Here is a 25,614-nt window from a genome sequence, read left to right as displayed (position 1 = left end):
GCACATGTCAACTAGCAGAGGTGCTATGCTGTACAAGCGTCAGAGAGTTCAGGCTCAGGCTAGTGATAAGGTAAACACTCAATAGTGCTGGCTGTCAGATTAGCCACTCACAACGTTGAAAACTTGAAAATTTAAGGTATTCAGACTCCTTGGATTTCAAATAAATTTCAAGTGTGCAAAAGGACCCTCACATAACAATTATTCATGCGTAAATAGTCATCAAATCCCATAATATACCAAGCCCCGATTTTGACAAAGAGAAGGAGTAACAAAAAGTATAACTGATTAAACTGTGTTCCAACTTGCAAAAGTGAATGAACTGAAATGGGAACTTTTTCCAACAGAGAAAACAATCCTCTTCTTTTCCTTTCATTTCACTGTATCACAAAAACAGCCTTCAAGCCTGACTAGACCTCTGCCAATAGAATCATGCAGAAAATACAAAAGGGGAGGGATGATGAAATGGAAAGTGAATGATTTCTATTACAGTCTATAGGTGCAATCAGCCATAGTGGGAAATTTGATTGTTCCCTTTCAAACAGAGCTAAGAGAAAGACCCTTGTGCCCGAAACTCCCATCATCCTTTGCTGCGTCCATCTCATGGTTACAGAACAAATACAAATCAATCAGCCCACAGGTTCCAATGAACAGATACAAGTTGTAGGTGGTTTGGCAGTAACATCCAAAATTAAGTTAGATTTGCCAACTGGATCTCCTAGCAGTACAGCCTGTTCCTAAAATATTTCCATCATCCTGCAAAGTCGTTAGAGCAAAGTAAACTGATGACAGAGAGACGACAAAGACATTTGTTATAATAATTACTTCATGAAAATATAGCTAAAAACATGCCACAAATATAAAAACAGATGCTTTAGGGGGGTTTGAAGGTGGAGCTTATGTCATGTACGCCTCACAGGTAAAAGCAGAACTCCTGAGAGCAGCTTTAAAATTCAGGGCAGTGCATTCAAACATATATAAAGACTTCAGGAATTTATTCAAAGGAAAGGAAACCAAGCGGTTTTTAAAAATGGGAAATTTTATACAAACAAATATAAATTAAACAGAACATTGCTGAGATTCATCACAGTGGAGACAGTGTGCTGTAACATCTGCTTTTCAGGATTCTGACTGTAAAGTGTAGCAAAAATGTAGGGTGCCAAGCACAGTGTCTGGTGTGTCAGTCAAAACTGCCAAAGTGTCTGATTTGTGTGGCTGTAATTCCTTGCTCCCTCACCCCAATAAGAGGTGGTGCTGATAACATGGGCGAGGCATGCCACAACATGCACAGCTACAGATTTACTGCCCTCCTCACATCTACGAAATTAGCTGTAACATCTGAAAATCTATAAAATTTACACCACCCTCATTCAACCTGTCACAACGTGACACTTGGGCATGATATAAATCTTTGTTTGATCTCTTTTTTGTCCTTCACCCCTGAAAAAATAAGGAGCAAATAGCAAGGATGGATATACTATGGAATGGATGTGAAGATATCTAATTGAAATAAAAAAAGGGTGGAGCTGCAAGTTTACCACGGAGGATAGTTCTATGTCTGGAAATGTTCGGAAAGCAATTTAGGGGGTGTGGGCTTACAAAACAGATCAGTGGTTTGGCAGAGTGCCGGATTAGGGAAGTACGGGCTGTTGACTGCAAGTGCAGGTGAGCCCCCTTTTTCCCTAGCCCCACCCCTCAACACCCCCTCTGCTGGCCGGGCAACCAGACTCTCGTTTCAAAACCTGCTCTCAATGATACATACACATATCTCTGGGAGACAATCAGCGAGTTTTAAAGAAGAGAATTGCTGGCATTTGCCCAATCTCTGTTCAGCACCTCTGTACTATGGACATGAATATCCACTTTAGCAGACATTCACTGTCCCAGCTTGTTATGCACACTGAGTCTGTGGGTCCTGCTGTCTCTCTCTGAATGGTACATGTCTGAAAAATATGTAAGCATGTATGCACATCTACAGTGCAATTTAAAATGAACATTTCTCTAAAAGTTGCAAATAACTCTACATTTTTAAAATTCTTTGTACAATGTTTATTTGTACAGAACCATGCTTGTCTAACCTAAGTCCTTGATTTGCTTTTGAAGTCTTTTCTTACTTTCATGATGTAATTTTACACATTACACCCTAAAGGTCCTTTAATCTCTTAAATACTGCATCTCAACTTGGAAGACAGAAAAATCAATGTATGTCTTCTAATAATACACATACACACACCCACAAAAATACCACTACATAAACATCTACACATCAAAAGAGCAAGAAACAGCGTGGTAAAAGTGCCGAATTCAGTTATGAGGGAAAACGTGTCATTTACAAAAGCTGTCATTTTGTGGGTGATGTCAGTTCCATGGTGGTTTCCTCCCCACACATCCAGGTTAAGAAATTTTGGGACGGACTACTTTATGATACAATCCTCTGTTCACTCTCACTACTCCCACCTTCGGCACCAACCGACAACCCTACATTTGACTGCTGCACAACCAGTCAACTGCCATCAATTGTGTTCTTCTCATTACTTTTCTCCTCACAACCCTTCTCTCAAGTGTAGTCAGGAGTCAGAAGTGACACGCAAGAAAATTGCAGCCTTTTAACTGAACACAAGGTCAGTCCATTAATTAAGAGTGTATACACAAGAGCCTCTCTCTGAGATCTCACTGCTGAAGCTTTAGAGAGAGAGAGGTCTGCTCTTGTTATGGTGCAAAACTGCATCTGATTTCATGTCTGTGATCCAGTCAGTGAGTATTTGTACTTCATTTTTTCCTCACCTGCCCAGGAATGCCATTGTATCACAATTTTTGTTTCCAGGCAAGCAATGCAAAGACAAATTGATTCACTGCCCTTTCTTTGTTGAACAGTCTGCTCCATTTCAGGAATTCAACAACTTTAAGCAGCTGAAGTTGAACACTTGATACACTTATGTCTACAGTGCTAATGAATTATTTTTATTTCCTAAACACTGTATTCATGCTGTTCCAGAGCCAAGTCTACGATATGAAAACAATCAGCTGACACGGTGCTGCATGTTATTTGCAGTTACAAGGGTACAGTGAATTCTGATTATTCATTTGACCCACTCAAAATCAAACACAAAGGTGAAGACTGCAGGGTAGTCTCTTATCCAACATTATGGGTTTTAATGTATATGCACCTCATTAAATGGTCAAACAAATTAAGCCAGGGGGAAACTATATATATGAACATGTATACAACACAGTCTCAGGAATTAAGGTTAACTGCTAACATAATTTTATTATTCATTTCTTTCTTCGAAATATATAAATACATTTCCTTTGTTTGACAAACTCCCAAATCACGTGAAAGTAAATGTAAAATGTAAAATGTAAAATGCAAAATACATGTAGCAAAAAAAATAAAATAAATAAATATATATATATATATTATTTAATTTTTTTCTCTGTATCTTTGAGAAGGAAAATTCAGAGAATCATTTGCTGTCTGTAACACACAGAGATTTGTTTCAACAATCAATAAAGTTCAGGATGGTTTAACACAAAGGCCTTTTATCTATAATTAAGGTCCTGGCTGTGTGCTCAGCAACCATGGCAAATTTGCAGGTGTCACTAAACTATGTGAGCCACAGGGTGAGATAAGAACAGGGGAATGAGCATGGATGTGGTGAATGGGGTTCACATTGCAAGCTCTTATTCCAGATCCCAGAAGAGGGACTCCCACAGGGGCTGAACAGAGCCATCCCAGCTCCATTTAGAAACAGCGCTAAAGGTGGTTCAGATCACCAGCAACTGTAATAGACGCTGCACACAAAGAGCGTCCAAATAACTGCTTTCTTAATGATAATTTTCTTTGACAACTGTGCTCATATTTCACTGTAGAGCAGTGGTATGCAATCTCAGAAAAAAAGCTGATAGAAAACCCTTCAAAATGGAAGTAGGGTTTGTCATAAACTACTAAATTAACTTGCCAAACCATTTTTAAGCAGGAAAAAACAAAAAATTGCTTTTTTTAAGCTGAGGACAAACGTTAGCTGAAACTGGGCCTACGACTTGCTCGTAATGATCAGAGTTACTTCACAAGTTACTTTTTTTCACAATAACTTTCACAAGACAGAGCTATATTAAATCTTATTAAAATTTTACATATAAATGCAAACAAATAATGCTGAAGCATACTTTAACAAACAGAGCTGAAACATTTTGCTACATTATGGGAACAGTAAGCACACACAGCCTGAACTGGTGTTGGTGGTGGCTCATACAGGGGCCTACATGTTAACATGAGACGTCACCCCACCATCGGCAAGTGCCTCCAGACTGGTGGAGTAAGCACGCCTGTGCTGGTGCCTGCTGCAAGACAGAGAAGAGGGGAATTCCCTACCCTGCTTCCCTTCTCGGGATTGCACTGGCACCCTCCGCTGCAGTCCCGTCCAGCACATGGCTCCTCAATCTTCGTCCCCTAGAGAGAGATAGAGAGAGGAGAGGGGGATGGGTGGAGAGAACACAGAAATGTTATAAATGCTGTCTCAAATGGGACATGTTTAACCAGACTGCCAAAATTCAGAGAGGTTTGGAAATCACAGTACGGGAGGAGTGAAGGGAGGTTTTGAAACATAATGCACTTAAGATTATCTTCTGCAGAACTATCTTTATCTATGCATCAATTCAGCTTCCATATATCAGCACCAGCCAATGGATCCATATCGGCATCTGTCCACAAGAATGGAATCACATATCTTTGTTTACACACGAATGCAATCGTTACATCATATATGCTTGCGCGTGCACGGACAAGCACACGGATGCAGAGTATGCCTTAACCAGGAAGCCCTGGTCGACACCATTGCTTAGGGCCCCATAGAAACTGACGTGTGATGGATTGAGCAGTGATCTGATGTACAACCCCGCAGGGGACACTGCTGGGAATGTCTGGGCCTCGGAAGTCTGATAGTGAGTGTCAGGTTCCGTACACCAACAAAAGCAAGGAAAACTCAACACTGCACAGAACGTCCTTTAAAAAACAATAATATCGATGCTGTCATCACCAACCTGTTGTTTGACACCACGTGTTTTATGAACCCTTTAGCACGGGGCCTCCTATCCTTTCTGAAATGAGTCAAGATTCAAATGGCACATCTGACCCAGCCCTCTCATTACTGGCACACAATAGTGTAAGATGTTGGTATGGAAAAATCTGAGCAATGAGCATTGCCTGGGTCTTTTAACACTGCATTACAGCCATATCCCCAAATCACTGCACCCATAGCAAGTGACTCATAGCCCCTTCTCAGAGACAGGCAACTTTGCTGCAGACAAGATCAAATTTATTGCTAATGCTGAAGAGAATACAACTTACAAAGATTCTATGTGAAATTCTACTGAAAATATAAATAACTACTTGTGCTAAAGGGTAGATAGGATTGCACTGTTGTGAGGATCAAAACTAGGGAAAGTGGCGGGCCGGACACTCAAAACATTTATTAACCTCACAGGGGCTATTTTGTGGGTATGTCAGAAAAGATGTACCTGGGTTAGGTTTTAGAACTCAAACTGGCTATTCCATAGACCTTAGCATTACATTAAAGCTTCAAATAAGTGTCTGTGGCTGCGTCTGATGGACAACAACTCATTAGGGAGGCTTGAGTGTGGTCAAGTCTGAAAATTGCAGCCTTTTAACTGAAGTTCATTCTAACTAAAAGAATGTATTCAGAAGAGGCTCTATCTCTCTGCTGAAACTGTAGAGGGAGAAGTCTGCTCTTGTTGTTGGTGGTGTAAAACTGCTGTCTGATTGTTGACTGTAATCCTGCAAGTCCATATTTGTACTCCTACATGTTTTTCTCCTATATGCATCACCTTCTCTGGAATGTCATAATGTCCAGGCAGGTAAAGCCATCAGCGATTGATTCGCTGCCATTTCTTTATTTGTTGCGAAACATTATGTTCTATAACATTCTGTACATTCCAACATATTAATGATGAACGTAAACATGAATCTACCAGTATACATAAAATGATCATAAATGCACGTATCCAAGAGCTCAAGTAAGGTCAGTCCGTCTGTTTGTCTATGTCAAGTTGTAGAAATGTTTAACGTTTTAGGGCCAAAAATTGTGAAGGGTATTGGAGGTGTTCACTGTGTGTGGGACAGTTGCCACAGCTGGTGATGAAGGCTGTGGGTAATTAACATCCTATACTAGAGATGGGAGAAACTATGTTTTTTTGTTGTTCTTTTTTATTTTTTGAAGTACTTTTCTTTGGACTTTTGAATGTGCTGTTAATGAAGGTTTAAAGAAGAAATCCTCAAAGTATATTTTAAAAATACTTATCAAGTTCTCAGTCAAGCAGCGTGCAAACTATCTATCCTTAAATAAAAGAAAAGAGTACGATATAAGGCTATTAAAATTCCATGGTCTAGCCTTGAAGGTTCAGGGACATGGTGCTAATACTCCCGAGGATGAAAGAGTGGCAGCTGAAAGGCCGGGTCATCAGAGGTGAGGGCAGGATGATGAGGTCGGGAGGGCCAAAGGGGGGATAATGAAAGGCAAGCAGCATGTGTTGATGGGAATGAGAAATTGGATATAAGAATTTCAGCCACTCTTGGACAGAGAGGAATTATAAAAAACTCATCATTGTAAAATGAAAAACCTTAAGAATTAAACACATTTCAGCTGTAAGCCTGGATGTAGGGTACTACAGAGAAACTAGTTTTAACAGGCATGTGTCATTTGTGTGTGTGTGTGCGCGTGTGTGTGTGTGTGTGTGTGTTTGCGTGCAAAAGAGAGCCACAGTTCTGAGAGCGGAGCTTGCAGTAGGGTTGTACAGAGTATGTACCCTAAGACCCACTTTAACATGGGACTACATGTCACATGAACCGGCAAGCCCACACCTTCTGAGACCACTGGCCCCACCGGCCTCCCCCGTGGGGGGAGGTGGGCTTTCTTTAGGAAGAAGCCGGGAGGGAGAGAGAGAGGGGAGAAAGAGAGCAAGGAGGCCAGCACCTCCCAAAGCTGGACCCGCCGGCCCCGCTTGCACCATCGCTCTGATCTCCACTCGCCCTCTAATCGAGGTGACACAAGCGGGGCACTGAGAGGAGGGAGGGGGAGAGAGAGACAGGAGCAGTGAGTGAAAGAAAGAATGAGAAAAGGAGAGAGAAGAAAAAAGGCAATGGGGGTACAGAGAAAGAAAGAGAAGCAGAGGAGGGACACATACAGAGACGTCAGGTACATTAATTGAGCTCAGCAGCTCACAGTCAAACTGGGACGGCCAAATTGTTGTGGAAAGAGGCCAAATTGTTGTGGGTTTGTAGGCAGAGACTTCTGACACTGGTTCTTTACATTGGGACTTGGTGCACCTGTCTGCAGTACCCTCTCCACCCAGCATTATGGATGTCCTATTCCAACGGTAAGACTTTTGTCAGCAGATCTATTTGTGCCCCATATCCTTATAGCTCACAGTGAAAAGCTGTGTGTATGCCTGTTAAGTTCACAGCTGACTAGAAACCCCTTGAAAAACAACAAAGGAATGAAATCAATGGCTAAGCCACACCTAAATAATCTGCAAGGGACATTTGAAATTGGACAATAAAAAGAATTTGTTTAAAGAATATCCCTCCAAACATCCCTTGAGGCAATAGAGAGAGTATTCGCTTACACGTATTGCAAAATACGCAGTTAAAAATGAGGCAAACTGAATTAAACTCCAGTCTTCTTACCTAATTCAAAGGCCTAACAGTGAATACCCATAGATTTCTTGCTACTATTTTTGTCACTCCTTATTACTTATATGAAGTCATTGACTGGATGAAAATATGAATTGCTTGTTCATATCAGGTGAGGAGTATCCTAAATGAAATTGTGGATCTGGCCCGCAGTGAGTACCTGTAATTACAGGTGGTCCAGCACATTGCTGTGCCTTCCAACAAAAAAATAAATTATCTTGTGAATGGCTGAGACCTGAGAATGCAGGGAAGTGTTCTGTATCACCCCACCACCTGAAAGTCCTTAGGCATGCCTTGTTTCGTTCTCACTTCATCTGCTCTCCAGCAAACCCTTCATATATCACAGCAGGGAGAGCACGAGTGACTGACCTCTTGCTACCATACTCCGATCATGCAGGCCCCAAGACAGGTCTTGACCCCAGTGCTTCCTGTCCTGACTAAGTGGGCGACCCTGTCCTTTCATTCACTACGCCCCGGCCATTTTTCATGGCTCGCAAAACCAAAAAGCTTGGTTCTGTGGTGTCAGGAGAAAAGGTATTTTTCTTCTCCCCTCGAAACCGAAGAGACACAAACAACCCCTGCAGTCCGGGAGCCAGATATCAAAATGCAAATCACACACTGTTATGATGTGAGTGAAATGAATGCTGGCCTCAGGGCTTCAATTTGAAGGGGAGGTTCAAACATAGAGGAAGATCAGGAATGAGTCCAATTCAAGAGCCCTGATGCAATCAACCTATCTATCTCCCAGCATGACTGTAAAAAAGGAAGCTTCTGGAAAAGAGAGAGCAGAGAGCAGTGAACGGTGAGTCTCTCTCCCACAGGTCAACCTGACCCCCTTCTGGACACATTCCAATAAGTCACGTGCACTGAAAATGAAGTGGAGGACAGAGCTCAAGCCCACATGCTGATTGCAAGAATGAGGTATAAAGAAACGGGGAGAGAGAGTAGAATGAGACTAATATTTTGTTACCCTCTTGCTTTCACATAAATCTTCCTGCAGGCCTGAGGTAAACAAGACGCAGACTGCTGACCCTCCTCGGACATCCGCTGACCCCCCTCGGAAACTTTACAAATACAACCAAGACTGGTTTATGGTATACGTCAGGTATACAATCCTTAGGCTGTTTCCATAATTTACACTTCCAGTTTTTCTTCCTTTCAATGCGTTTTAAAATGATGTTACATCTTTCACAGTCACTTTTGGCTGGTCTCTGTTTGGGTGGTCTTAAAAGGGGAAGTTGGAAGAATCTAAAAAAAACAGAATAATCTGTGATAAACTTTATGTGAGGATGGAGCCAAACAGCTGTGTAGGAGGTCTCCAGGCCTAGTCAGCCCTATGCCAGTTCTGCTCAACATACATATAGCATGTGACCCTCTGGCTGAATGGACAAGTTACAGTCTCCTGGACAAGAACAAGTTTTTGAGGTTATGTGTATCCTAACTCGGAACAAATTGCCCCATTAGAAACATTATTTCAGACATAACTGAGAACGTCAAAGCCTTCACTCACAAAAGGTCTGAGATGAAGCGAAAATCACAGCAAACACATGAATGTTCACTTGGGCCAGCCTGAAGGGCCGCACAAGGAGTAGATGACACAGAGACACAATACTACAGTCACTAGCTTCTTTTTTTGTACCTTGCCTTTACATGTCCGTGGATTATGAACATTTCCCTTCCCATGTCCTCCGGGCAGAAGGGGTGCATGACAGAACAGGATTGGTGTTATTAGAGAGGATTACTGGAAGTGATTGTTCCCCAACATTTGAGGAGTGATTTTTTTTTTTACCTTAAAGGGTTGGTGAAATTTAAGCATAGAAACAGACAGCAGTTGCTCATGTATGGCATGAGACATCATCTTCATTTATTCCTTGGCATGCTCAAACTCCCCAGATGTATACAAGAGTTCCTTTATCATCTGGTTTACAGTTCTGACCAATGAAAAACTATCCGGAAGGCGACTTTTACATCCACTCCTCCAGGTATATGTTAGCTCAAAACCAATTGGTATACGGGTAATACCCTCTGCAATATGTCAACTCCTTACCTCTGTTGCTGTTATATGATTAGAAACTACCTTAAAGCACACCCTGTGCCAGTCATCGCCTCAGCAGGAATGAAATGACCGCAATTTCTTACATCCGTCCACTCCCCAGACCTCCAGAAGCCTCACACCCCTTCAAAAGATCAGACTGACAATGATCATATCCGATCAGACTGACTATGAAACAAAAGCTTTTGTTCTTATAATGATCACAATGAAACACAAAATGAGTCTGTCTGACAAATTTCTTTGGAAATGACTTGTTGCTGACACCCTTTCAGTGTTCAACCCCGATTCATTATGTGGCTCAATTCCCTAGAAAAGCGCTGTTTTTGAACTGACAGCTGTGAGAATTTAAGCGTATTTGTATCAAGCGCTCAGAAGAATGTGCCAAGACCACCACATTCCTTTGGAAACACAGAATCTGCTGGCATGCCAGTGGCAAGGTATCCATCGGGGAGAGAACGACTTTGCGACTACATGCCGAAAAGGAGTTGGCATGGAGACACTCTGAGATTATTCTGCTCTTTCAAACCACACAAACCCCTTAAGAATATAAACGGATAAATTCCAGGCACAGAAACAATTGCAAATTTATGAGGCAAATCATAATTACAGATTCAAAGACAATACATTCAAACATTATTTCTTTGACAGGAAAGAAGGGTAGAGCCATGAATGGTCTTGTCAGCAAAGCAACGCATCAAAAAAAAAAAAAAAAAAAAAGGAATATCAAAAGGGTTTCAGAGGACCAACTAAATGAAAGACAAAATGAGGTAACATGCCAGAGAAGGCTGAGGGGTAGTACATCTGTGGGGTTAGAAGCCTGCAAGTATTAAGGCTCTCCAGATGAGCAGCTCAGACCAGGCCACTGGCACAGCTATACGTAACTGCCACTTGTGTTCACAATCATTGCTAGAAGACAAATAGCCTTCTTAAAACTACAGCTGTTATGTTGTCAACCTAACATGGAACGTGAATTAGATGACATGCAGTTGTGGCCTGTGGTCATTTCTGTTAAAATTAAATCTAAGGTTTAGCTATTTCATCTTGCAACAGCCATAGCACTGTACAACCCCACTAATTTTGCAGCCTACATGTGGTTCAATTGAACAGACATTAAAAATCAAAATCACTATACACATGACCATCTGAAGTCATGTGTAGAGTGACAGCATTGCAAACTGGTCCCAAATGAAGCCCAATTCGTCCAAGCTCCTTTGAGCACTGTGTTTTTCCTGCACTTTCCTGGCTTTTCCAGTCACCATGGTTGTGCTGAAGCATGCAAGGTCATGTTCTTTGCCAAGGCGTAGCTTACATTTTCCCAGAATGCTCTACCACTGCCTGCATGAATCTATTAATGGAAAGCGGATGTTTTACAGAGAAGGTGCAGTCTCCTTTTCTGGATAGGGAATGGGGTGGAGTTCTGTTGATGGCTGTGGTGTGGACTCTGTTGCCATACATGCTGATGGATTGAGGAATTCCTCATCTCCTCATCGAATGCAAACAGTGTACTGGCACAAGAGATGCACAAGTTCTTCTCCTCCCGACCTCCTCCCAATAGGTGACCACCCAATCTGCTCCTGAGTCAGACAGCATTAGTCACATACTTGTTTTGTCTGGCTTTTGGAATCATATTTAGAACCCTTTCTGAAAACCGCAGGGAGACAATGTGGGTGTGTTTTCAAATGATTGGCAAGTTGCACCTACTGGACCCACATCTGTGTGTCTGTACATTAGAGTATGCAGTTCTAGTTATCCTCTGACCTTAGCAGTGAGGCAGGTTCCCCACTCACTATACAGAGAGTTATGACACAACTCTTTAAACAGAGGTTGGGAGGGAGAAATTCTGTTCCATGACCCTGCACCTCACTACATCACGCAGAGACTCATAAAACTGCTATAGAGCGACCACAGAGACCACAAGCCTTTGAAACTAGCACACCACCTGTAGATTAACCACAAAACAACATAGCGACAATGTTTTCCTCCCAGAGCACCAAAATAGTGCACCAGCAGGCTAATTTTACACTTCAGACTGAGACATTAAAAAGCACGCATGGACACTTAAAACGATAACTCTTGTTCACTTCCTGCTATGGCACCAAGGACCTGTCCAAATCAAAATGCTTCCCGTGGAACACTCTGCACATCAAATGCATCCCTGGGGTACAACATTGAGCCTATTTAATGGACCCCAGTAGTTAACTCAACAGCAAATATTTTGGCTGTTGAATTCCGTCCCCAGAGGGCAAGCGATCTCTCCCAAAGCCATACATGGATCAGTTGGCTACTCCTCAGTAAATCATGTTACAGTTCAACTGAAACACCCACAAATAAGACAAACAAGCTAAAACAAAACTAAGGAAGTGCACGTGTGGGAGAGCTAGCGCTGCAGCCGACAGGTGTTGTTCATCTACAAACCTTGACGTTTATTAACCTTAAGGAAAAAAGAATTCTCCCCAACCCCCCAGCCTAGCCATCTTATAAACAATGTTTCCTTTCAGAAGACACCCCCACACAAACCCCAAAAAAGCACCCTGGTCCAGTTTAAATAGCTTTCTGGCATTCCTTTTGTTGAAGCACCAACTTCTTCTCTTATTCATAGAAAGAGTGAATGAATAACAACAGAGTTACCTACACGCCATTAAGTTTGAGGCCCCCTTTGAAGACATCTAGTGAAATACGCCTCCAGCTTTGAATGGAAGGGGAGGAAAAAAAAGAGAAAAAAAATCCCTCAAAGAAAAACGTTGAAAACCACCAGACCTTTTGAAGCCGCATGAGTAATTCCTGCGAAGTCCTAATATGCCTTACACATTTGACGTGAAATTTTTGAGTCAGACTTGGTGTTAGCAAGCTAAGCTGAGTTGAGTCAAAGTAAAAAAAAAAAATCAGAACAGGGCTTGGTACATAACATTAGTTTTATAATTATATGGACAGTGATGAATGATCAGCAAGAGACACTCGGTCCCACACTGATCACTTTACTTCTGTGCTGCTGTGACCTTGGTGCTCTTCTTTGTCCAGCACAGATCATTTCTCCACACAGTATACAGAGTTAATCAGTCACATTATGATACATGCAGGATTAATATGGTTGCATAGAAACAGAGCACCATAAAATAAGATTAGGCATGTTTGGGTAATTAGGAAAGAGGTTTCCTCATCCTATCAGCTGCTTGGTTTATTTCAATAAAAAACATCTTATTTAGAGTACTTATTTCAGTGATGCCAGGAGGCAACAGGGAAATCTCTAAATAGTACTCGAAGTCTTGATGCAGAATCATCTATTCAATGTAAAAATATTTTATTCCTTGTCGGACAATTTGGAAGAAAAATGACATTTACATCTTTTCAAGAGCATGGACCCACCCTTCAGGATTGCAGGTAGATCTTGTGTGCTGAAATATTAATATGGCCTTTGATCCAGGGTTTTGGGGTATCCTCTATGAGACCCACAGTATATCTACCTGTCAAGCATTCCATTCTGGCTATTCACACAGATCTGCACCAGGTGTGCCAGAAAGTCAAAGGTCACAAATCAAAGCCACCCATAAATGGGGTTGTGCGTGGTCAGAGTTTCCAGGGCCAGACAGATAATGGGCCAAAGGAAGTGCATGCTCCAAAACCAGGTGTCCAGGTTCACAGGTTCTGTGCCTCAGTCCCCTCCTCCCAGCTACAGCCACCCCAGTATAAAACTGCTCCAAAATGGAGAATTCTAGTAATAGAAGAAGTCTCTAGATAGACAGCATCCTGCTATGTTGCTCAACCACATGTTTCTCTACTTAGAGCCTAAGTACACTTTTTCAATTGTAGAATTTCCTTCCATACAGTTCCACTGCCAACATTAGCAAAAAGGATGATTGCAGCAAGCAATACTACACACATAATAGTATTTTTACTACTTTAACTCTTTTAACCACGCTTTTTAACTCTGTTCATCTCAACATAATTAACACCGCTTAAATCACTCCTGTACACACTTGTCTTTTTGTCGTTTTGAGGAGACTTGGGTTCAGCTCAGGACATAATGTTTTGAGTGAATCTGTGAGGGACCTTTGAGCTTCCTAATTTGGAAGAAATTACTGCAGTCAGCCAACTTGCATAAACTTGTTTGAGCTCCAGCACTTAGGGCAAGTTAAAATGTGTAGTAGCATCATCAAAAAATGACGAAAGTTTTACTTCTCCTGTAGAATAAATAAAACTACAGTGTGAATCTCACCGCACAAATTGAAATATATTGATCAGTTTTCTGAAGTTTTATACAAAAGCGTTCATCATTCTACATGACTTGAGGTGACAGCGGACACACATGGAATGTGCACTCTACATGCCTCAAACAAGTTACCTGAGACTGCAAGTATCGCTTTCATCTTTACTAAGAAAATCTTTATGCTCATCCTTGGGAAAACATAATAACCTAATGTCATCTCAGGTGAGAGCCAGGGACATCCAAGTGCTGTCTGTGACCCGCTTTTACTTTGCCAGTGCCAGATGAAGGGGTCCCAACACGACACCGAAGACAGTTCTACCCTCAGACAGTAATGTAAGACATATAAGACCCTGTCCGGACTGAACAGAAACAGCACAACCCCATAAGAAGCCCCATCAGGAGCAATTCCACAAGATTCACAAGTGTGACATCTGGGATTAGCATAATCTTGTTCCAAAAAGCCAAAGCCAAGGGGTCTAGTTTGTGGATGAATTTGGATTGCTGAAGAAAAAAATAAAAATAAAAATCTGATTTGCTGAGATTACTTGTCATTTCTGTAGGGAAAAATTCAATTGGTTGTCCCTTGATTAAAGCAGTAGGCGGGCATTAATGAACATGACAATATCTTGGCTCCCTCAAAAAAACTATATAGTATCGCCATCTTAATTGTTGTGTATTTGCATTTATATCTGCTTCTCTCTTGGTCAGGTCCCCCTTAAAATATAGATACGTATGTGCTCCTCTGCTGGCTAAAAAAAATTATACATGTTTCAGGCAATTGTGTAAACATGTCTCCCTGTATCTGCTGCCGGCAGACTTTCTAAACCATCAGTCACAACTGATCTGCAGGGTGCAAAACGGTGACCAGAGCAAAGAGGCCAACATCTTACAGGGGAGATGAAGCACTCTATAACTTGACTGTGGTTCATTTGCTTTTTTTTTTCCCTTAGTCAAGGTATGGTCCTGCATTCAAATCTGAAACGGACCTAGATTTGTTAGAAAAAAAGTGCACGTTTTTCCCACTAGGGTGCAGCAATCTTGGAACAAGCTAGGTTTTAACGTCATGCGAATGGTCTGTCTCGACTGTGTAAGCTACCACTATACTGCTGGTGTCCAAGGAGCTCAATGGATTGAGACAAAAAAAAAATGAAATAGAAAACCCAAGGTGGATCCTTTAGTGAACTTTTGCTCCTAGAAAATATAGGTCAATTTCAGATTTGAATGCAGGGCCATATCTTGTCTGAGGGAAAAAGCCATTGAACCAGCATGATATTTCTGTGGCAAAAATCTTTAGTAACATAGACCCACATATTTAGAACTCGGCTAGATACTGTGCTGGTTGGAGAGGTTTTCTTTATTCTTTCTATTGGAACAAACCAAAAACTAAAAACCAACCTTTCCAAACAGTCACATTTTTATCAAAACAATTCTGTGTATTTTGGCATATGAACTAATCCTACACAATTACTTGTTCTTCCATGCACAGTATTTACCAATAACAATGGATGGCAGACAATGGACATGGTTACAGCAAGTTATCAAACCTGATATCTAAAAATAGCTACAGGCCAACTTGAGGCAATGTCTAGACATCACAGGTACCTGTATTATTTGTTCGGAGGGAATAACTCTCACTAACGGAAACGTTTTTATTGCTCTTTACATTCCATATAACAAAAGAAAACATATTTCCACCCAGAAGCCATTGCTTTTTTCCATGGGGGATTCCTGCTTCCTCCTGCCAATCAAAAAGCTGAGTGAATGGAGGAAAAATTGTAAAAGTCAGTAATTGGCTGCCTCTGGGTTAGTATATTTCACACATTTTCTGTTCCTGCTGAGCAGGATTTGCAACTGTACCCTTAAGTGCGCTTAACTGCGATGGCAATGCACCTCTGCTCTGTCTCACCAATATAATCTGATTACAGATACAGGAATTATACCACCATTCAACCTGATAAACACACGTGCGCATTCACACACACACACACACACACACACACACACACACACACACACACACACACACACACACACACACACACACACACACACACAGTATATGTAGGATTAGACATAGATTACAGAGAAATTACATGGAATATGGGTTTGCATGGCTATAGAATGGTTCATTGAAGCTGAAAAGGCTAGAAATTACCTCTTTAGTCCAACTATAAATTCAAGACACATGCTGGCCTCTCCAAATCCCTATGTACTGACACTCCTGTAATCCATGGTCCTGTTTTCATGCAATTACTGACGAAAACATGATGCCTGTTATGGCAATGAATTCATATATAAAAGGTGCTCTTCCAAGATAGTTAAACAACTCAGCTCCACATAGGCACCTTCAGGGCCAAGATGTTCATGATAAGGGGAAAGATTGATGTCCAAGCGAGGATGACAAGTGTTTGACATAGGTACGTCTGCAGGACTTGCAGGCATTTGATTCTCGGGAAAGATAAGCCCATTAATCACAGTACCTTTTGGAGGGGAGGGGGCTTAAGCACACTATGGAGCTATGACATCTCTGGAGATGCAGTACACAAAGGGAACTTGTCCTGGCCCTGGAGATTAAAGGATTGCAATGGTCCTTATATCAACATGTCAAAGAAAGGAGGGAGAAGAGAGTTGTTGTGTGGAAGAAGACATACAACCACCCCTTTACTCCTACCCCCACCCTGCGCAGAGACATTCCATACCCCTCTACACAGCAACATCTTTGTGCAGGACAAAGGTGGAAGAAACCTCACATCCCCAGGAATTCCATAAAGAAGCCTGGTTGACCGGTGCCTGCTTTCTGACCACTGATCCCACAGAAAAAGGGAAAATCTGTATGCAGCTCAGCAAGTGGAGAGCACAATTTGGAGAATAATTTATAGATTGTTTGTGAACAGTTTCGTAGTAAATCACTACCAGACTGGGAAAGATTGGCCAGTAAAGTTTAACCTGCATGTGAACGCATCTCATATAGAATTTTAACATACAAAGTACGGTGACTATAATTGTACATTGAATCTGGGCAACGTAGCTGTTTGAAAGAAGTGCAACACAGTGTAATTGAGTACCTGTTAGTCACAAATTGAAAGGGCTCATAATAAGCGGAAGTACACATGCAGCTGATTAATATGACCTTCTGCACTGGAACACAAAACTGTTCAATTACAGCCAAAACTGCAGACACCGCAATCTCAGCCTCACGCCCTCATGTTCAGACTAGCAATCTTCTTCATTTTAACCTGGAATGTTTTTTCTATTGTATATATTTTTAAACATATGCATATGTATTAATATATTAAATAAATATAATGAAAATATAATTACATTAAAATACCCCAGAATTTTTTTTACTAAATGTATAAATGTATGAAGTATCATTTGCATAATATACTGTAGATCTGATAATGTGGCCATTTTTTTAGGAAGAGGGCATTCTGTAGGTTGCCAGGGTCTTATGCTCTCCCCTCAGCCTTGTGACAGTTTCCCAAAAATAGTTGCTCAAATTCTGTAATTCAGTGACAATAAATCATTTTAAATAGATTCAAATCCGTTTCTCATCCCAGTAAATTGTATACAGTGTTGTGATTTAGCAAAAACAGTGTATGTACCTTCAAAGCCATAAAAAGAGTCATCGTTTACATTTTGTGTCTGAAAGTGTGAGGCCAAGAACAGTCCTGGCAGATAAGAACTAGTCTTGGCATGGCTCACGTAGAGACCAAAAATCAAAGCAAGATTAGCCGTGTACTGTGAGAAAAAATAGCACAAGCTTCTCAGTTTTGAAATGCATTGCAGGAAAATATAAATGTATGTAGTATTTCCCAAACAAAACAAAATATCATAAATAAGAAAGAAAGAATGAACTTGTGCCTTTGGTAAATGTCTCCCTTTTTAAGGGGATAGCTCCCAGCCCCCTGGAGCATCTTTACGCCAGGCCGACCCGAATGCACATTCCAGAGAGATCAGATATGCCATCCCCACGGCAACTCCGCCACACAACCAGTCCCACATATATCATTATCTGGATTAGCCATTACTCCCTCCCCTTAATGAGAGGGTTAGCCCCCCCTCCACCCCACACCTCCCCACACTTGCCCTCCTAGGCTCCTACCCCCAACTCTGTGCCCTCCAGCAGCAGTTACTGCAGCAGGCACCTCTTGGGAGGGGGGGGAAGGGAAAGGGCAAGTCTTGTGGTAAACGTGGGGCATGGCTAAGATCCTAAGTTGTGTCCAGTATTACTTCCAATATACTACTGTGGTTCACATGGCCAGTTTGTAGCCACTGTGCTTTAATACAACACTGTGTTTCATTCTTGTTAACTATGAAATCAATTTAATTAAACAAACAGTGACGTTATCTCCTGTGAAAGAATTCATATGGTATTAATGGTGTGATTTGTCCTTAAACACCTGCACTCACACTGAAAGATGTCCGGTGAACTGACCGATGAACCAGTGCCACTTTGGAAGCACCCTCATTAAACCTGAAAGTGCACAGACAAAACTAGACTGTAGCTATCTTTCCCCTTTAAAAATGTTATATCTTTCCTGTGAATGAGTGTCAATGGGAGCACAGACAGACATACTGACAGCACTGGCATTCATATTTTAATGCCCAAAGCTTAATAACAATGTGAAATGCTAAACAAAAAGCTAAAGAAAAGCCTTGTTGGTTGATTGGGGTCATTTTTCTCTTGAACAAAGCCAATGGAAGGAAGAGGTGGACTTTACAGCCCGAGAAGCAGTAGACCTATGAGCTTTGACCTCTTCTGGCAGCTGTGCACTGGTTGGCCCATTTAGGCTGGACATCCATATAGCAATTTCAGGAGCTAAAGACAGACAGATTCGCCATTTCCCTGTTAGACAGGGAATTCCTCATTACTGGAGATAAAGCCTCTCTTCGTTACTCAGGCCTTTCACAATGATAATTGGATTGTTTCCAAGGCTTTGGAAAAACATTACATTACAATGCCACCCCTCCAGCCAACACCACAGGGGGCTTTTGACAGAGAACCCATCAAACTACCAATTCACAGTGCTGCAAATCTCATATGTATACACACTGCATGCACCCACACATTATCAGCAACCGCACATGCCTGCTTTCACATCTAATTTATTTTAGTGAATCTTTGAGAGAAGTTTGAGGCTTCAGTAGTCTTTCTGACCAGCTGTTTAAAAGGGTTGACACAAACCATCCCTGGGTGAGCAAAAAGCAGGAGTGGGGTGGTAATGCTGGCTCCATGTGTACCAGGCACCTGCACATCAGACAGCCAAATGGATGGAAAATGTTAGTTCCAGCAGTGGGACTGTCATAATGAGGACGTCCAGAGTTGTATATTCAGGAGTTATTTTTCCTTCCAGGAAATGGACAACCACCTTTTAATCATGACAAGAGCCATACTACTTATGCACATTAATCATATATAATATTTATCCTAGCATGTCTCCAGTTCCAATCTTGTAAATGCAAACATTCCTCTTCTTTTTTTTTTTTTGCTCATGACAGTTCATTACAAATCCTGTTCAGGAATGTTCCCAGAAGTTGTCTGAAAGTGAGATAACCTGGGGGAGTGTTGCGTCTCCTTTGTAGAACAGCTCTCCCTGTAGGAATTCCGGAAGGCACGAAAAACACAGGACACAGCCGGTTAAATCCGGATTTTGGAGATCGGTGCGGCTGTGGTGCCTTTAATTAGTAGCTCCAAACCTTCCTAATCCCTCTTTCCACGGTGTGGAGGCCTCCAAAGTAATTAAAATTCCATTTTTTTCATTTAAGCTACACAGAATCTTGTATTAATTCAGCAAATGAATTCAGTTTCATATGTGCATTACTGACAAAACTACACTTCTGCACCGTAGAAAAGTAGAGCTACTTACGGAGGAAAGAGAAATATATACATTTTTCATAGAAACAACTTAGCTGGCATTTCATCTATCACGTGACTAGTAAAGGAGGAAGTAAACCATCTCTAGTTTTTACAGAATTATTTTTTAATATCACAATTCATTTGGATAATACACCAATTATTACTCTTAAGTGTGCAAACATTCAAAGTACAAGAAACAGGGAAGCAATGCCAGATCTGTTGATTACAAAATTCAACCTGGGAGAATGGATAGATACTGATCTTCTTCCAAAACTGATTTCCAAAATAACTGGCTTTGATTGTCTAAATACTTTGCTGATAGTAGGAATGGTAAAGAAAAATCATAACATGTGAGAGACAGAGAATATGGAATAAAAATAAAGTTAAATAAAGTGAATATTACATTGTCTACCATTCACAAGGTTCGTCAATGGCAGAAAATAACAACTTTGGCTACATACAGCAGTGTTCCAATAATATATCTCCCCACGACAAGTCTGCTCAATTCACCTCCCAAACCATCCTCAATCCTAATATGTTGCCATAATTCTGAGTAGGCCTATTTTCTATCCCTCACATTCACTGTATTACTCATCATTACAAGCTCTTCTTCACACAGAGCATTCTTCAGTAGCTCTGTTCCTCTCCTACTCATTTATCAACATATGATATTCTACCTCCAGTTTCAGGTCTTTTCTCACAGGGATAACCACAGTGAGCAAAGTATGGTACTTATTACCCAACTTTTTGTTTTATGGAACACTGCAAAATGAGATTGCATGTTTTTACCACAACTGCAACCACAACCATGACCCCAATTATACACAGGCAATGGACTGTGAATTAACATCTTCACCAAGCAGCCCTTCACATGAACAAACTCCAAAGGAAGTCTAGGCTTGAAGCTATGTGCCTCTGAATTTCCACAGTCTGTTACCTTTTAACACGTAGCTGAACCTGCCATTCACTTATCATTCCAGTTGATCATGGTACAGATCCAGCTCACTGAAATTTTTGACAGATGATTGAACCATCTGTGCGCTTTCATACTGGGTAATCAGAAGACCATCAAATCTGACTGTCTCCAAGATAAATTTTGTTTCCTAAAGGGAGACTGAATCAATGGAATTAAAAGGCAGAATTATATAGTCATAGATTTCACAAATTCAGCAATGTAGTTTGAAAACAAACACATTTTCTGTATCACTCAGGTTTCTACATTACTCTGTTTAAGTCATGAAAAGTAAACACACACATACACAAAAATAGGCTAGGGCAGATCTTCTGGGACACAACTGCGAAGCTCAATATGCAATTAGCAGTTGTGTCCCACAAACCCCTGTTCATCCCGCAATCCTCTCCTGCAGCCTTTAGCCCCTCCCATCTGAGTTTGTTTCAGCCATCTGTGAGAACTGTCACCCCACACTCATTTCATGACCCACACAAGCAGGACCCTGCCACAGAGCTGAGTAGACAAGATGTTTTGGCCAACCACCACAACCACTAAGGGGGAGAAAACAAGATAGCATTGTGTTCTGTTCTGACATGAGGGGCTAAAACTACAAATCTCAAGACCAAGTCCTTCTTCCAACAGTGAGAGGATGGGCCACATGTGAGTAATGGCATTACTGTCACACAGGAGACCATCGCTGGGGCAAACATGCTAGCAGAAAGCAAATAAACTCACTCCTTAGCGCGGGGGTGAGAAATGCTCGTGAAATACGGCCGCTCACTGTGAGACTCACTCACTCGCTGGCTGCCAGCTCACTCGCCCTGACAACAGGGCCAGTACACATCTCAGAAAACTCCCACACCACATGGAAGCACATTCATCGAATGACCAAGGTCTCATAGCATATGCTAATCGTGAAGTTTGGTGACACAGAAATTCCACTCCACTCCATTCCCGGTGCTGTGAGTTTTGGCTCTACCTCAGCACAGTTCACGGCATTGCTGCAATAAGATGAAAAATGTGAGCTGAACTGATTAAAAGTCCACAACTGAGTAACTGTATAAAAACACACACTTGTTCTGTGCATGCGTTGTCGCACAATTAGGTAAATGTATAACAACACATGCACATAACAAGTAACACTGAATGAATTACTTTCCACTTCCAAAAACTAAGCATGATTTGATTGAAATTCTTGTGGAAGAGTGGTGTGATGTTTTTCATGTAGAACTGCAGTAGCAGATGATGTTATGGTTGATACAGGCTGTTCTGGCTGCATGGGTGACTACAGTGGTGTTTGCATTTTTTTAATCCATTGGTGTTTATTTACTGCCTGTATCAAAAATGCACAATTCACCACCTGAATCTAAACTACAGGTGAGATATAACGTGAGAAATGTTCAAAGGAAACAAGAAATATCAGAAAATAAGCACAAAATGGGTCAAATAATCCATGTACATTTAGTAATGTATTGTATACAATTGTTACCATAAGAAGTTATTCAAACTGATTTTGAGACAGTTCTTTCTGATTTTGAGACAGTTCATTCCAAACAAACCTTGTTAACAAAGCCAATGGACAGTCTCTTGCCTCATATCCAGACACATACACAAAACTAGTGGAATGTACTGAAAAGAGGTTCCGAAGCCCACATTCCTAAAAAGAGGCGGGAAAAAAAGCTCTTCCCAGGTTTGTTTTAGTTATTTCTTGGTGAGGAGGAATGCAAGGTCTGAAAACTGACAAGTTCCTGCAAGGATGCCACTGCACTTCTCTGAGATCTGTAGAGAACCAACTAACAGTGGTCAGCTTAGCCAACTTGGCCAACAAGGTCAGCATGGCTGGATGAAATGTGAGTCAGATTAAGGAAAAAGAGACGTGCGGCCTTTGTTTGTAGACCAGTCAACAGCGTGAATGGTCTCTAAATGTTATTCTAAGTCTTCAAAACCCTGATGGCCAGCGGGGCAAACATCAACGCTGTTGCGGGGCACCACGAACAAAAAAGTCAAAACATCGTTCATCAGGCCACTTCAAAACCTTCAGGCTTTTGATGTCTCCAGAAAGTCTGTTTACCCCCAAAATTCCCAGCACTCTCATTCAGATCTGCAAAAAACCCTTTGAGACTGAGATTCCATTGTCAGCTTGAACCTGCAATACCTCTTATTTTTTAACAGGTTTGAAATGCAGTGTTGGTGAGGTCATGCACTCAGTAATGGCTGGATTTAGCGAAGGTCAAAGAGAAAAACTTTAATGGTGTGAATGTACACATCTGGAAACAGTACAGGTCAGTGAGACAACCGCAGCTGAATGTACATACAGGTTCCGTTTTTATGGTCCATGACTCCAACCACAAATCACGGAAATGATAGTATAGTGTAGCAGTTAGCAAGCTGAACTTATAACCAAAACGTTAGAGGTTAGAGGTTACAAGGCTGCTGTTGAACCAGTGAGCATGTATTTAGAAGATGTTTCTCTCCTCTCTACACTTAATTTGCAACTGTTGTAAAGGCAAATTGTCAACATGAAGTACAAATCATCAACATTCCAAATGATTCAGAACTACATCTCAGTTGCCTTCACTAAAATGTCTATGTGAAGAAACTTAATTGCACCTAATATTGGCTAATAATGAAATATTCTGTCAATCTCTCATTCCAGTACAAAAATTTAAAAACTTTTATTTGTGAAAGAGCGCAGAAAAAATACTGTATGAATTGTATTAGGAGAGACATGTACTGTATGTCACTTTCATAAATTTTCCTCATGTGGAATGAAACTGACACATGCTATGGTTTGCAAAGGCTCAATGAGACTTCTGGAGAAACTTTCTGCATCAGATGTTGTGAGCTTATGAGGTTTCAAGGTTTGGGAATTTAAATGGGTCGTCTACTCTTAATCTGGTCTTTTTATAAACATGCTGGTGAGAAGGCAGTCTCCATGCAAAGAAGAGTGTCAAATTCAGAATCTGAGTCACTGGGAGTCCATGAGCAGAGAAGCCTTAAATAAAAATATAAGGTTTATATTTATCTCTATGCCAGCATGTGCAGCATAGCTGGTGCAAAACAAGAGCCTCTGTCACTGACTAATGTTCCAAAAGCTCCAAATCCAAACTCTCTAGCCAAGTTAGGGCTACTACAGGGCGGGACAAGGGACAGAACAGGAGGCAAGTGATCAATTGGGCACATTCCATTAATTCCAGTGAGAGGGGGAGGCAAGGGAAAGAGTACACTCTGCCTGTGGCATAGACGTGGAGACAGTAGAGTTTGACAGTGCTACTGAAAATTTGACCTCTCTAGAGTTTAAACGTGCCACTGCAACTCAGGTGAATTCATGCCAGTCCTGGAGACTCAAGACACCCTTAAGGAGAGAGCAGAATTATGATCAGTACCTCCAACCAGCAGAGATTCGTTGAATCCAAATGAAAACTACTTTTATGAATTGAAGGTGCCTTCAACATCCCCGTACATAGAAAACCACTTTTGGTATTCTGCATACGTCGTAACATTTTTAGAGGAGAGTACTCTCCATTCTTGCAACTAGGTGCATGAGTGAATGTAGCCTTAACCTACTCCATGGAGCATGTGCAGCTGTCCACTGGCTGACAAGTATCTAAATAAGGGGGGGGTTGGGGAGGTTGCAGTATGGGTGTGTCATTTGAATCAAAGGAAAACTGAGCACTGAAATTTTCCTTGGACTGGATACAATATGGATGACAATAAAGGAAGAACAGTCGAGGACTAAGTGAAAAGTTGTACAAACCCTGCAATTGGTAGAATGTGGCACCCATGGTTTGTGCATCCAAATTTCAACTGCATGGCAGATGGTTTGAATGCACACAAAGACACAGCTGAAGTGTGCAGTTCCATAATTTTTAAGGACATAACTGTAAGGTAGCAGCTTTAAATCCTGGGTGGGATTAAGCTACAGTACCCTTGAGCACTGCATTTAACCAGAATAGTGTCAATAAATATCTGCTTTAGACAGAGAATATATAAAAGAATAAACACATGTAAGTCATCCAGGATAAAGCTATCTGCTAAACAAGTAAGATGATGTAAAGACATTCTTACATTTTTTTCCGTAACAGGAAAGTTTAACAACCCAGGCTGGGAGAAAATCCCTTCTCTCTCTCTCTGTTTTAATTCAATCACCCACAGGCACATAAGACAAAAAATCTTAGAGGTCTATGGTATCTGCTGTATTTCAGAGATATCTCATTAGGCTGTGGCTTGAGACTGATCTCAGAGAAGACAAGCACGAGACCAATACAGAAAGATAAATCAGGGACAGTGTACTGGACTGGTAAGAAAGAGTATCAGTGATTATGTAGAGATTCTTCACAGATATTGTGGAGAACCTGAAAAAACTAAGGTAAGTTCGAAAATTTCAACATAACTTCTCAATACGTGCTTGGCTTCCTTTAAACACTGATACCAAATAGTGCAAACAAATGGACATAAAACACTGTCTAAAAGAATGTGAAAACAAACTAAATACCCACCAAAATGTACATACTCAAGTTACTACATTTCCATCATTAACAATATTTAATCACAATGAGGCAGATTTTTTCACGCACCGCTACAATTCTTTAAAAAAAAAGATACTATGGTTGAAAGCCTTAAATCGACAACCGGTGGCTCTGGCTGTTAAGACCGTGGAATGCCAGTGCTGCGTTTCTTGTCTACAGGGCATGTTATTTCTCAACACTCTTCTGGTGAAAGGAAGGGAATTAGGCAAGGCAAACATTAGCCTCCCAGCAACATGTCTCAGCACTCACTGTACCTGTGGAGTCGCTGCCCTTCACAGCTTTCACTCTCCTCATTGTGCTCACTGCATTCC

At 41.2% G+C, this 25,614-nt stretch overlaps 1 protein-coding gene across 4 annotated transcripts in view; it reads right to left on the bottom strand.

Moving 5' to 3' along the window:
• col4a6 (collagen, type IV, alpha 6) overlaps positions 1-25,614 on the bottom strand; it is a 94,495-nt gene that overhangs the window by 50,118 nt on the left and 18,763 nt on the right. For all 4 annotated transcript variants that reach the window (XM_064328441.1, XM_064328442.1, XM_064328445.1 and 1 more), the window contains exon 4: positions 4,370-4,447. In XM_064328441.1, coding sequence (XP_064184511.1) covers positions 4,370-4,447 — 78 coding nt within the window. The remainder of the gene's footprint in view (positions 1-4,369; positions 4,448-25,614) is intronic.

This window comes from Anguilla rostrata, chromosome 3 (genome assembly GCF_018555375.3).
Source record: "Anguilla rostrata isolate EN2019 chromosome 3, ASM1855537v3, whole genome shotgun sequence".
In the NCBI taxonomy this organism is placed as follows: domain Eukaryota; kingdom Metazoa; phylum Chordata; class Actinopteri; order Anguilliformes; family Anguillidae; genus Anguilla; species Anguilla rostrata.
This window is presented reverse-complemented; position numbering and strand designations above follow the sequence as displayed.